Source organism: Eulemur rufifrons, chromosome 7 (assembly GCF_041146395.1).
Source record: "Eulemur rufifrons isolate Redbay chromosome 7, OSU_ERuf_1, whole genome shotgun sequence".
Lineage (NCBI taxonomy): Eukaryota > Metazoa > Chordata > Mammalia > Primates > Lemuridae > Eulemur > Eulemur rufifrons.
Window position 1 is genome coordinate 252,945,239 of NC_090989.1, and position 14,783 is coordinate 252,960,021.

General features: G+C 42.6%; 1 protein-coding gene and 1 pseudogene across 4 annotated transcripts in view; one reads left to right on the plus strand and one right to left on the minus strand.

The window, feature by feature from the left end:
• Nucleotides 1-2: 2 nt before the first annotated feature.
• The window catches only part of GNE (glucosamine (UDP-N-acetyl)-2-epimerase/N-acetylmannosamine kinase), a 51,090-nt gene continuing 36,309 nt past the window's right edge, over nucleotides 3-14,783 (minus strand). For all 4 annotated transcript variants that reach the window (XM_069476589.1, XM_069476588.1, XM_069476586.1 and 1 more), the window contains exons 6-12: nucleotides 11,055-11,142; nucleotides 9,918-10,128; nucleotides 7,153-7,282; nucleotides 6,557-6,778; nucleotides 4,141-4,323; nucleotides 1,571-1,687; nucleotides 3-690 (exon numbers count right to left, since the gene is read on the minus strand). In XM_069476589.1, the coding sequence (XP_069332690.1) occupies nucleotides 455-690; nucleotides 1,571-1,687; nucleotides 4,141-4,323; nucleotides 6,557-6,778; nucleotides 7,153-7,282; nucleotides 9,918-10,128; nucleotides 11,055-11,142 (1,187 nt within the window). In that variant the 3' untranslated portion in view covers nucleotides 3-454. The remainder of the gene's footprint in view (nucleotides 691-1,570; nucleotides 1,688-4,140; nucleotides 4,324-6,556; nucleotides 6,779-7,152; nucleotides 7,283-9,917; nucleotides 10,129-11,054; nucleotides 11,143-14,783) is intronic.
• On the plus strand, nucleotides 13,915-14,616 carry LOC138387946 (BCL2/adenovirus E1B 19 kDa protein-interacting protein 3-like; annotated as a pseudogene).

Below are 14,783 nucleotides of genomic sequence, written 5' to 3' on the forward strand. Positions count from 1 at the left end.
TTTCCTAGTAAGATTTCCTTCTGTTCCTTTGACTGGATTTCTGTGATACGAGTTTGGGGTTGGAGGATGAAGGACTATTACTCCAAACTCCAGGATGAAGTGCACGTCCCAAGCAAGACCTGCAGGTTTAAGTGGTACATTAGTAAGCAGAGTCCTAAGGCTTCCTCATCTATTATTGTGGCTCCTTTTGGCACAGGAAATTGTGACTGGAACTTACAGAATCTGAGCTAAAATGACTCCTATTAGGAAAACATCAGAAAGAGTAGCGTCTACAAAAATGGGGGTGGGAAAGGTGACTTCAGAAGAGGAGACAAAAAATGAAAACACTTCTCTGCCAAAGTCGCCTACAGTTAAATACCAAATTTGCTTTTTAAGAAGTGCACATCTGAAAGACAAGAACTTGATTCCATTAGGGAGCTCTCAGATCTCGGTCCCCGTTTTCGTTCCTGGAGGCCTAGTAGATCCTGCGAGTTGTGTAGTCCAGAACCATGCTGGCAGCTCCTAGCAGGGCGGGGTCAACCAAGTCCGAAACCACCACGTCCACGTCCTGCACCGAGGACAAGGCCTGCTGGCGGATGACATCTTTGACAATGTGGATATAGTGACTGGCCAGGACTCCAGAGAGGATCACAAGGGAAGGATTCATGGTGTGGAGGATGTTCACAACCCCAAGACCCAAAGCTGTTCCAGCTGTAGGAAAACAAAAATTAAAGTTTCCAGGAGTGCTAAGTCAAAAACACCAAAGAGGAAGGCAGAAGAGAGCCAGAGGCCAGAAGTGGTAAAGTACATTGACACCACTCAGTGGGAAGTAGTATTTTAAAAGCTGTTCATAATTTAATCTTATGAGAAAATAATCATGTGAATAAAAGCAGGGTATAAAATTGTACATACTATACTATGTGATCTCAACTATGTTTAAAAATGAATAGAAAAAATGAATAGAGGGGCTGGGTGCAGTGGCTCATGCCTATGATACTGGCACATTGGGAGGCCAAGGTGGGAGGATCACTTCAGGCCAGGAGTTCAAGACCAGCCTAGGCAACATAGCAAGACCAATCTCTACAAAAAATAAGAAAAATGAGCCGGGCGTGCTGGCACGTGCCTATAGTCCCAGCTACTCAGGAGGCTGAGGCAGGAGGATCGCTTGAGCCCAGGAGTTTGAGGTTGCTGTGAGCTATGATGATACCACTGCACTCTAGCCAGGGTGAAAGAACAAGACTCTATCTCTTAAAAAAAAAAAAAAAAGAAAGAAAGAATAGAATGACTGGGAGGAAATGTTAATAGTTGCTGTCTTGGAAATTATACTTTTTCTTACAATCTCTTATATTTCTCTAAATTTCCTATAAAATGAACAAGCAGTATTTTCTTAGTTGTAAAACCAAACCGAACACCTGTTGAAAAAGGCAATGCTGCCAAATACCTCGAATGCAATTCCCTTTTTCTCTCTCAGTAAGGAGAAAAAATACCTCTGAACAGACACTGCAGAACACTGGTCCCTGAGAAAAGCGAGGTCTTTTCAGGGGTCATGAGGCCACTCCCTGTTCATAGCCACCCGGAGCCACACGCTCACCTGTTCTTAAGATGCTCTGGGCCTTGGCATTGCCAAGTTTTGCAGCCTGGATGAGATGGAGTGCACCCACGGCTTCGTCTTTTGGCACTGACATCCCTTCCACCAGGAGCAGGTCCTCTGGGCAGAGGGAGAAGGAGAAGCAGTCAGTCATTAATGAGCTGTGGGCAGCCCTGTGGGGAGGCCAAGCTTAGGCCCGGCCTGTGGAAGCAAGCCCCTAAGCAGGCAGACAGTGTTTTCTTTTTACAATTGCAAAGCTTTTTATCATTCATGAACATCCATGTGCATTGCCCCCAAAGCCTTTGTTGTCCTCTTGCTATTTGGTTGTCCATAATCCAGAGGGTCCTGGAAGACCCTCAAGTCTGAACCGCTGCCTCCTACTCCTCTTGCTCCCTCACTTCTCACTTCCAGTAAAAGAGAGAGTTCTTGAAGTGTTCTTTCCCCAAATTATCAGCTCCTCCCGCATTCGCCTCCCTCCTTGTCCGTCCGGGTGCGGCGCTGCGCTCCTTGCCAGTGCCCCAGATCCTGCAGCAGCAGCTGAGGAGCAGACACAGGCCTGGGTTCAGTTCCAGCTCTGCCACGACAGCTGCGTGACCCTGTCCATGGCACTTCACCTCTGTATGTTCCTCTCTTCTAGATGAGGGCAATAATACCTACCCTTGCAGGATGATTTTAGGGATTAAATGAGATAATTGCCATAGATTACTTTGTTACGTGCTGGCCAGAGTAAATGCTAAGTAAACAGTGGTATTTCTGTGGCTGTCCGTAGTCCTGTCTGCTGCCACTCACCAGCCCAGATCAATCTGCCTCCTGATCTGCTGTTGTTCTGGGCCCTGAAGGAAGGCAGCCCCTAACTGTGCAGACTGCTGCCTGCCCTGGGCCAGCTCTGCCCTGTTCTCCCTCCTCACTCTCTCCTCCGCCTCCTCGCTCCTCCAGCCCCACCACCAACAGATTTCCACACTTCTTATCTCTCAGATAAAGGACGTGACCAGGCAGGGCCCTTCCTCCTCTCCATATACTCATCAGTATTTACACATCTCCTCTGGCCATTCCCTCCCTTGGGCCCTCTACCTGGTTCTGCAGGGACCCTACTCACACTCTTCCTCTCCTGCATTCTCAGCCTTTGCCCACTGTCTCCTTTCCATTAGCAAATGTTCACAAATTGGTTTTAGGGGCAAAAAAATTTTACTCCTTTTATGTACGCAGCACAGACATCCTGTACATACAGTACATAATCATAAACAGATACACAGTGTATCTGTGGTACTAAAGTTTCATGGGGGAGGAGTGATTAGGAAAAAATCATCTAAATAGGCTCCTTAGGGAGTGATAATGACAAGGTTGAAAAACAAACTCTGTTTTAAGGGCTTCAGATGACATCTTCTTGGCCAAAGCCAATGACCTTTTTATGATTTTCTCTAACTCACATCAGCTCTAGACATTACTGGCTACTCTCTCCTCCTTGAAACTCTCTCCCCTTTTTGGCTCCTGTGGCATCTCCCTATTCTGGTTTTCCTCTCATCCCCTGCCCTGCCCCCCTCAAACGCTGGTGTTTCCCGGGATTCCATCCTTGACTCCATCTCCTGCCTCTCCCCCTGTGTCTCAGTCATAGTCTAACCGCCACCTCCCTGCCAACAGCTCTCAAACCCCTCTTCATTCAGCCCAGTCATCACCCTGAGCAACAGGCCTGTGTCCAGCAACCTCCCAGGCATTTCGACCTGGATGTCCACAGGCAGCCAACCATATGCTGCCTAAACATGTTCTTCTCCTATTCCCAACCCTGAGCTGGCCAACCAGAAAACTGGAAGTCACTTTAGAACTGTCCCACTTAAAGCCATCCTCCATTCAACCACTGTTCCCCAACTCCCCCACCCCGAAACAGAAAGTTACAGTTTAGTGAAAAATCTAAAATTCAGACCAACCATGACTTTTCCCTAAAATTGTTTAATGGCTTCTCCATTCCCTGCTGGTCCTGGCTTCCTCTTGCTCACCACACCCCGCCCTGCCCTTCACTGTTTCCATGCCTGGAAGACCTCATGCGGCCATCCAAACCTGCCTGGCTAATTCTACTCATCCTCTGAATTCTCAACCCCAGGACAGAACCCCCGCGCTCCCTCCCCTGTATGGAGAGGACAGGGAACGAACTTTGGTTTCCTTCTTACATGCATCTATCTCCATCCTTTGGCCATCATTCTCATTGCACTATATTATAATGATATTACATGACTCTCCTTTGCATTAGACTAGAAACTATCCTGACTTCCATAACATACCCAGAAACAGCTATAATTCAAATAAATCTTTCAGAGTTCAAAAACTATAACATGTTCATCCATTTATTTTTTCATTAAAATATGTATTAAATACCCACCCTCTGCTAGTGGCAGAGAAAAAAAAAATGAGAGAAATCTTCTGTGCTATCTTGGTACTCTAGACCCCTGCCCACCTCCACCCCTGGAGAGGAAGAGTGTTAATACGGGTCAGGACCAAGGCTACTGCGGAGCTTTGGAATTTCTATTTTGAAGTACTTCCCTACCATTTGGTTACTAATTCCTCAAGAGAAAGAGACCAACCATCATGTAGCTTTTTTGCTTCCCTCTGCAAGGCCATTCCCGAGGCATATGCTTCAATACACCCATGGCTTCCACAGGAACAGTCAGGCCCATCTAGAGACACAACAAGGTGGCCAAGTTCTGCAGCACAGAAGGAGCTTCCATGGATCAATTCATGCTGATGGATGATCCCACCACCAATTCCTACAGTGAGAGACAAAAATCACTGAGGTGGCTCTTTACCTGAAACAGAAAACTATGATTCGGCAATGCTTCATCTGCTTAGCAAAGCTTGGGAATGTGGGGTTCTATACAATGCCTACTTTTCTAAATAGCTGAAGCTTACAAAGCACCAAAACTTACTTTGGCAGCTTTTGGATGGAAATACTTTTAGTAGATCTGACACCCTATGTCACATCTGCTTGGCTCACTACGATTTCAAACACAGCTGCGGTGGACAGGGCAGTACAAGCTCAGACTCGCTTTGTGTTGACAGTATACCCTGACTCAAGCACACGCTGCCCGTCTTCCTGTACTGAGGCCTTCTCCAACACCAAAGCAAGAGCCTAGTCAGCCATGTACACGCAGTACCCAGAGGCAACCCTCAACCAACACGAGACAGGAGCCAGCAGATCCAAGTGGACAATGCTGGATGGTGTTCTGTAGGCTTCTTGGGAGTTCTGGAAATTTTCAACTCCCATTGTCCTAGAGGCAACTTCAATAATGTGTTCTTTAATGGCTTTCTTCCTACTCTGTTTCACTCTTCCCACTCCCTCCCTCCTGTTCCTCAGGATCACCTCCAAAAGAAAATACCTGTACCTAAATCCTTGTCTCAGGCTCTGCTTTGAGGGAAACTCAAGATAAACAATCTCTTTAAAATGTATCACACATCACCTGCTTTCTGAAGCAGAGAATAAAATATGATTTTACCTCTTCTTGATGCCACCCATGTCTAAAAATTTGTGATTCCATAATTATGCATATCAATGACTATCTTTTGTTATAGAGTTTAACTGCTCTGAGCTAGGAAATGGTATCCAATGCTAAACCTGCATCCAGAACTAAGGGAGGAAGTGCATGAGTGAAAGTGCATGACCTTAAAGGGAGGTGGCGTAACAAAGAGTTTCAGTGCACACAAGTTTTGAAGTTAGACATATCTGAGATCAAGTGCTGGTTTGACCACTTGCTAGGTGAGTCTATTTCCTCGCTTAAAAAACAAATTGTACACTTTAAATATGTACAATAAAAATAAAATTTACAAAAACCAAAGAATAGGTGGATAGACTTGGTGGCCCATGCCTGTAACCCCGGTGTTTTGGGAGGCCAAAGTGGGAGGAATGCTTGAGGCCAGGAGTTCAAGACAAGTCTGAGCAACATAAATAATATAAACAATACAAATTATATATGCATATAAAAAAATATAAATAATACCCCCCAAAATTAGCCAAGCATAGTGGCACACACCTGTAGTCCTAGCTACTAGGGAGGCTGAGCTAAGAGGATTGCTTGAGTCCAGCAGTTTGAAGGTGCAGTGAGTTATGATCAAGCCACTGTACTCTAGCCTGGCCAACAGCAAGACCCTACCTCTAATTAATAAATAAATGAATAAATAAATCAAAACCAAATTGAGCTGTCAGTGAAAATATGGAGTAGGGAACTCCAAAAGTCTATCCTGCAAATAAACTGGCAAAACTTTCAGAACTCTGGAAACTAACCAAAAGTTTGCAACCATTAGGAGAATGCTTAATTTAAACAAAACAAAACAAAACAAAGCAGTGGAATCTCATAAGAGAGCTTTCTGGTATTTTAACTTACCCTGGTCCCCTCATCCACTCCCCAGCTTGGTACTGACCCTGAACAACAGCCCATAATCCCAGTACTGATGTAGAGATACCAGGACTGGATACAAGTACCTGAGGGAGCAGGATGAACCTATTCTCAAAAAATTGTGGTTGTTTTGACCTGCCTGATAGCTCTCTGGAGGACCAGTTCAAAGGGCTTGCTTTTATTTTATCTCACCTGAGAACCATCCCAGTGCTGAAGGGGTTACATGGTGGGGGGAATGTCAAAAACATTTACAGGTAAAATGTATTAGTCTCTGTTGCCTAGAGCAAAGGACAACAGTTGGGGCATACAATAGACTAACTAAAAAGACCAGGAGAAAAAGCTGGGGAAGAGCTGAGAAGCTCTGGGGAATAAGAGCTTTGAATAGCTCTGACAACTTCCTGGGAATTGAGAAGCCCACAATGCATGCCTAGGGCTAGGCACATGCTCAGAAAAAGACCTGAGAAGGCCCTAAGCTCTCATGGTGGCTCACCATCAGGCTCTACTCAAGCAGGAAGTGAAGGCTAAGGCAGAGTTGTAACTGCCTAAGTGGTGAAGACATGCCCCAACATACATTCTACCTCCTGAAGCAGCTTTCCCTTACCCCCCTTACCTGTGCCTGTGATAAGTGTTACAAAGTTTTCCAGTCCCTTTCCTTGGCCAAATTTCCTTTCTGCGAGGGCAGCACAGTTGCCATCATTGTCTACCCACACAGGGAGATGCAAAGTGTCAGATAATGGGGTCCTCAGATCCACAGAGTTCCACTCTTGGATCAGTTTGGTTGAATGCAACACAATTCCTTCCCGAGGATTTACACGGCCACCTGTGGAAATGCCTGAGCTCCACCACAAACACAAGGAAAATAATTCTGATTAGCAATCTTAGGAAAGTATGCCAACATTTTTGGCTCAGAACATAAACTTATTAACCCCAGATCTCCTATGACAAATGTTACCAAGGGCTACAAGGAAATGCCAGGCAGTTCTGAGCTAAATCTATAGCTCCTCACAGAAGGATAGCACTATCAATGGTTCTCCCACAATGCTTGCTGGTGTCCCAGGAAGTCTCCCTGCTTGGGGCCCACAGACAGGACCTGGAGCCATCTACACACAGGGCAGACACTGACTTGATACTCAGTCATGCATCAGAACCCAATAAATTTTGTACATTAAAATGAACATTCCGTGGATATGTAATTTGTAATCTTACCTACTCCCAAAATTCTGCAATTCAGTTTTACAGCTTCTGCAGCAGCTTCCACACACATCTGCAGGATTAAATTAATCCTCTCTTCATAGGTTTTAGGATTGAACTGAGTATACTTCTTAACTATTTCACCCTAGAAGAGAAAAACAAGATCTGTCTCACTGGTCTTGCCTAAGGAGCATACTGTGAGCATTTTGACCTTTTTCATGATAAATCAGATATTGCTACAGGACAGTACAGTTTTAGATGACTGTTTGGGGAGCGAGGCACTACCTGGCCTGGGCCAGCCCTGCGATAACCTCAAGCAGTTTCTGGGAGTCTGTCCTGATATAGGGCTGCTGAAGCAATGACAACACCACAGCCAACCAGATAGGCCCTGCTGCTACACTTAAGGTGAATATTGGCTAATTTGAATCTAATTCATTAAAAGGTCATATTTTACTCTTTTTAGGTTGACAAAATTTTCCTGCTTAAATACTGAGGCAACTAAATAATTATCCTAAGTAGTTGAGCTTTAATCATCTCCTGTAACTGAAGCCAATAATGGTACAGATATTCCATTTACTTGGTCGATTTCCTTGCTGGCTGTCACAAATACCACATTGTTTAAATTACTGTGCTTTGTGATATATTTTAATACCAAACAGGGATAGTCCCTCCTAATTACTTTTGGTTTTACATTTTTTCTTTGTGCATCTCACTTGCATACTATTTTAAATAACTTTAAGAATAATGCCGTTAAACTTTTAAAAACTCCATTGTGATTTACAATAATTTTAATTAAACTTTTTAAAACATCCCACTGAAATGTTGACCTGAATTATTTCAAAACTATAATCCAATTTGGAAAGTGCTGACATTTTTTAAATACTCAGCACTTCCATGCAGGACTTTTTTTCAAGCCTTTAAATTTACAGTCAAGTTTTATAATTTTCTTTATGTAGATCTTTCTTATTTCAATTACTCTTAGGAGTTTTTGTTGCTGTTGTTCTGAATAGGATCTCTTCTTCCATTTATATTCTTTTCTTATTAATGGATTTTTATATATCAAATATAGGAGTTAAAGCTGTCACTAAGGATTGTCATTAAAAACAAACCTAGAGTAGTGCTTCTCAACCTTCACTGTGCATCAGAATCACCTGGGCAGCTGTTAGCAAATGTTGATGTCTGGTCCCCATTCCCAGACACCCCAATTTAATGAGTCCAGGGTGGGAGCCAGGCATTTATATTTTTTTAAAGCTTCCAGATAATGCTAATGTGCAAACAGGGTTGACAAATGCTCACCTAGAAAAAAAACTCAAATCTTTGCCTACAATTTCGTATAAGTAGAAAATTATTGATATAATATATGATAATATACTTATAATATCCAGCCACTTTACTCAATTGTCCTATTAACTCTATAAGCTAGATAATTTGTTCACATTGCCTATAAATAATATTTTTTGTTTTACCCTGCTGATAATGTCTATTTTTGTTGTTCCTTGCTCTATTCCCTTCATAACTTCCAGAACTATGTTAGATAATGGTGCAGAAAACATTCTTTTTTTTCTTCTTGATTTCAATAGGAATGCCTCTAGAATTTCACCGTTAAAAAAGATGTTGGCCATTGATATGGAATAAATCATCTCTATGTTAAGAAAATATTCTTGTTAGTACTTTATAAGGAGTATTTATAAGGCAGGCCTTTTGGCTTTTTTTTTTTTTTTTTTTTTGAGACAGAGTCTCACTTTGTTGCCCAGGCTAGAGTGAGTGCCATGGCATCAGCCTACCTCACAGCAACCTCAAACTCCTGGGCTCAAGCGATCCTACTGCCTCAGCCTCCCAAGTAGCTGGGACTACAGGCACGCGCCACCATGCCCGGCTAATTTTTTCTATATATATTTTAGTTGTCCATATAATTTCTTTCTATTTTTAGTAGAGACGGGGTCTCGCTCTTGCTCAGGCTGGTCTCGAACTCCTGACCTTGAGCGATCCACCCGCCTCAGCCTCCCAGAGTGCTAGGATTACAGGCGTGAGCCACCGCGCCCGGCCCCTTTTGGCTTTTCTTGAGAAAATTGTTTTGTTTTGCTTTTCCTTAGGTGACCTGATGATATTAACAAATTTCTTACAACTTGGTGTTTAAAATCTTTGCTATTTCTCATGGACTTCTGAAACTTTATACATTTACAATATTTCAAAGATTTTTCTAGTAGGTTTATTCTTCCTCATTAAGTCATTAGAGATCATTTTAACATGGACAATTTGTTATTTTTATGAAGGTACTCTGGACCTGTCAACATTGTGGTATTGATAGTGTTAACAGATTGAAGGTACGCTATACTCAATTAGGAGCAGAACTGTAAAAATGCAAAAATGGAGAACCCATGCAACTGATCATGTTCTAGAGAAGAGGCAGCTCCCCCCACCATTTGCAGATACCCTCACCTGGGTAGTAATAGTAACCTGCATACTCCATACTCCACGCTATTACCAAGTATAGAATTTCAGGTCTCCTGTGTGGCAAAAGCCCTCTCTGATGCCTAAAGGAGTCTCCCCATTGTCAACTCAGTCTATTACTACCTTGGATTCCCTGAGAATTTACTTCTTTTAAATGTTAATGATTAGTAAAACAGTGAGATAAACATTGTAAAGGATCCAAAAGTCAATACTATAGGCAAATGATTCCAAACTCCTGTGTATGTTTCCAGTCCTACCTTCCAACTACACTTCTTAAAAATTAGATATTGATATGGGATATAAGGCTAAGAGCTTAGGAACTATTTTACCTTCATGCTGACAATTGCAACTCGTAGGTTTGTTCCGCCGAGATCAACAGCCAAGGCACTTAGAGTTTCAAGAATATGGTCGATATCTTGAGAGATATTCTCCTTCACAGGAGGAAAGCAGAATTTCTTTTGCAATGGCTCTTGAAGATCAATAGATTTGAGAAACTTCAAAATCCTTGGAACAGCATTTCCATCCCCATATATCTTTGAACTGCAACATCCAAAAAGTCAATTAAATTAAGTGCTCCTGCCATACATGTTAAAGTGAGGGCATGGCTTAATGGAATCTGAGACTTCAGGTAAAAATTTGTGATTCTTCCTTTTAAAATAACAACATCTCTACAATATATATGTACTTCAAAACATCATGTTGTATGTACATAATAAACACATACCATTTTATCTGTCAATTAAAAAAATAAAAATAAAATACTATAAATCATAATTATACAGAACTAAAAACATATTTTTAAATCAAATCACATCTGGATCTCTTCAGCAACATTGTAACTAAGTACTTGCTTTTTTTCTTTTTTTTTTGCTAAAACAGCTTTTATCTTTATATTTCTGAGAAAACAAAATTATTTTCAGAATAAAATATTCAAATACTGGAAAATCTCGTCAATTTGAAACAGAAAGGAGGGCAGTCAAAATTGATTAAAATGTCGAACTAGATTATTTTTTTTAAATCAGTTACATTTCGGGAGGCTGAGGCAGTAGGATCGCTTAAGCCCAGGAGTTTGAGGTTGCTGTGAGCTAGGCTGACGCCACAGCACTCACTCTAGCCTGGGCAACACAGTGAGACTCTGTCTCAAAAAAAAAAAAAAAAAAAAAAATCAGTTACATTATTTTCTAATACTTACAGAAAGTCGAATTAGGCTAAAGAAGTATTTCCTAGCATAAGTATTAAATTAATTAACAGAGACAAATGAAAAACATATTCTACATTGGAACCCTGGGTAGAGTACTAAGTGGTCCAATATGAGCAAGCCCTGTCACCTGCGGCTAGGGACCCCTACGCATTAGAAGAAAAGCTCTGTTCAGATGAGTGAACAGTGATCACAGCTCTAAAATGGTGACTGATGTAGCTCCCCTTTTAAATCACTCAAAAGAAAAAAAAAAAGGTTGCATACTCACCAAGGGTACTGTTTACCGAACTGAAGGTGCAGAGCCTGCAATATTTTGTCTTGGGTGTCGGCATCCCGGACATGAAGGACATTCTCCCCTAGGCAAATCCAGTGACACGTTACAATGATTTGGAAGTGGGAATATCCAAAGAATAAAGAAGGCGACAGTGTATTATGCTCATAATTACTCCTGAAACCCAGCACACTTCAAATAAGTCTTCTTTTATTAGGGAGATGTCAACTTTTCTACTTTATATCTTTTATACCTTTTAAATCATTCTCGGTAAGATTTCCATGTTTTTGTCTTTTGTTGTTATTTTTTTGAGACAGAGTCTCACTCCCTTGCCCTAAGTAGAGTGCCGTGGCATTAGCCTAGGTCACAGCAACCTCAAACTCCTGGGCTCATGCAATCCTCCTGCCTCAGCCTCCCGAGTAGCTGGGACTACAGGCGTATACCATGATGCCCAGCTAACTGTTATATTTTTAGTAGGGTTGGGGTCTCACTCTTGTTCAGGCTGGTCTCAAACTTCTGAGCTCAAGCGATCCTCCTGCCTCGGCCTCCCAGAGTGCTAGGATTACAGGCGTGAGCCACCTTGCCCAACCAGATTCCCATGTTTGTTTATTGAAATAAATAAGGTGGATTAATCTAGCATTCACTTACCACCTGCCTCATCATCTCTCAGGTCTACTCTCTTTAAACCTGCCCGGTCTTCCATCTACTCAGCCTGTCATTCACTCAGCTGGTCAGGCAGTCACTTTCCATACATTTCCTGACCAACATGATGGAGTAAATACATGAAACTGGCCATGTTTTTCAACAGGCATGGCTAAGAAGAGAAGAGCAGCAGAGAGTGGTAGTTTTGTTTTTAAGATGTGAGAGGCCTAGGCATGTTCAAATGAGGAGGTTAAACATACACGGCAGAGAAAGGAGGACTGATGGATAGGTGCCTGAGAAGGCAGGAGGCTGGGGATTGAGAACACAGGCAGAAGGATGAGCAGAGGACATACTAAAGAGACACCTACACCTATACCCCACACCCTGCTATAAAGAAGGTAAGAAGGAAAGGATGAATGGGCATGTGTGTTTTTATAAGTTTATTTAAGTGTGGTGGCAGAAAGTACAGAGAGAGACCATGTTGCCACATTCAGTGTTCCATTCTCCTTTTACATCTTAAATGAACTCTCAGCAGTATCCAACACCATCTCCTTGAAATACTTTATTTTCTGGGCTTTAATGATATCACACTCTCCCGGCTTTCATCCAACCTCATTAATAGTTCCTCTTCAGTCTTCCTTGCTGACCCTTCCCTCTTCACCAGAACTCTAAATGCTTGAAGGGCTCCAAAGATTGGTCCTATACTCCATTCTCTGTCCTATTCATAAGTTGTCCCTAGGTAATCTCATGTAGTCCCTAGGTTTTAAATACCATTTATGGCAGAGTGCTATTATCCTCAATATCCCTTCTTTACACTAGCAACAGAATTTTTAGCTGGGCATCTGATCTCCCAGCCAAAGACTATATCCTTCAGCTTGGTTTCCAGCTAGATGTGGCCATGTGACTAAGTTCTGATGGATGTAAGCAGAAAATTTGCAACTTATAGGTCATGCCTTTAAAGAGAAGGGCATTTTATGGCCGGGCGTGGTGGCTCACGCCTGTAATCCCAGCACTCTGGGAGGCCGAGACAGGTGGATCGTTTGAGCTCAGGAGTTTGAGACCAGCCTGAGCAAGAGCGAGACCCCGTCTCTACTAAAAATAGAAAGAAATTATCTGGCCAACTAAAAATATATATAGAAAAATATTAGCCGGGCATGGTGGCGCATGCCTGTAGTCCCAGCTACTCGGGAGGCTGAGGCAGGAGGATCGCTTGAGCCCAGGAGTTTGAGGTTGCTGTGAGCTAGGCTGATGCCACGGCACTCTAGCCCAGGGCAACAGAGTGAGACTCTGTCTCAAAAAAAAAAAAAAAAAAAGAGAAGGGCATCTTCCCCTTTCCTCCTTTCCAAAGGCTAAAATATAGACTTGATAGCAAGAGCTGGAGCAACCATCAAGCACAGTCTAATGACTGTGGAGCTGCCATACCAGTGAAAAAGAAAGAAAATATTATTTAAGCCACTACTATTTGGGTCTCTCTTTTACAGCAGCTGAACTGATAACTAACTAAGTCTATGCCATCTACATGCCAATGACTGTCAAATTTATATCTCCAATTCTAACTCTTCCTGGAACTATCTAGCTGCTTGCTAGCCAGCTCTGCTTTGATATCTAACAGGCATCTCAAACTTCACATGGCCATAAGAGAACCCTTAATTCCATCCCCTCCCAAATCTGTTCCTCCCTTGGTGTTCCCAATACCAGTAAAGAACACACTGCTCAATCCAAAAATCTAGGCTTTATTATTGATTCCTTTCTTCCTTTCACCTCTCACATTCTAGCAAGTACCATAACAAATCCCATCAGCAAGTACTTGCATTAGCAAGTATTGCAACAAACCTCAAATCTAACTTTTCTCTATCTCTAATACTATCACTTAGTCCAAGCCACTATCATCTCACATCTGAACAACTGACAAAGCCCTTAACTGGTGTCCCTGCTTTCACCCTTGCCCTATCACATTCCACTCTTGTTATTAGCATCCAGAGCAATCTTTCCAAAATGCAAGTCATATCGTGGCATTCTCTCCTTAAATGGCCTTCCATCATACTTAGAAAAAATTCCAGCCGTCCCCAGTGGGGCTCTCTCAGTGCTGGACGCTGGGGCGCAACCCCGGTGCTCCTGCTTGGCTCAGTTTCCCGCTCCCAAGCCTGCCTGTCTGCCGAGGTGCAGCCCACAGGGGCAGCCTACAGCACAAAGCCCGGTGCAGACCCCCACTGCCATGTGGCAGAGCAGGCCGGAGCTGCAGGAGAGCCTACAGGCATCCTGGGTAGAAGTGCACTTTAGCAACAGTGGGAACGGGAGCAGGGTTCCAGCCTCAGTTTCTATTTATAATGGTGACATGGAGAAAATACTGCTGGACGCCCAGCATGAGTCTGGACCCAGCAGTTTCAAGAGTTCTCACAGCCCACCTCCCTCGCAGACACAAGATATTAATAGAGCTTCCAAAGCAGATACCCACAGCACTGGAGGAAAAAACACCTTTCAGTCTGAGGAAGATTATATTGAGAGAAGCTGAGAGCATCTTGAAGAAAAACTCAGATTGGATATAGGCTTGGTCAAGTCAGCCAGAAAATATTCCCCCCAAGGAGGTCCTCTTTAAACACGTGAAGCACAGCTACTCCCAGCATGAAGACCACGAGTGTTATGAAGAAAGGGTGCATATTTTCGGCAGAATTCCTAAAGGTTTTTCTTCTGTCTTTGCTGCTTTCTCATCTGCTGGCCATTGGATTGGGGATCTGTATTGGAAGGCATCTAACAACCTCCACCAGCAACTTTTGATGAAGAATTGGAATCCAACTTTGTTCATATAGTAGGGATTTATATCTGAGCTTGCAACATAGCTGACTGAAGAGCTATTATGATCCTTGGGTGGCTGCATAGCTTGTGTTTATTTGTTCTGTAAATGCTGCATTTCTTTTAGTAAAATGAAAGAATAGACACTAAAACCACAATGACCTATATAAGCATACCTATGGGATCAATTAAGCATGTCAGACTGATTAATATCTACTGTATCAATTTGGTAGTGAATTTTCTTTGGATAGTAGATAAAATATCTAAATATAAATAATTTTAATATACTAGTCA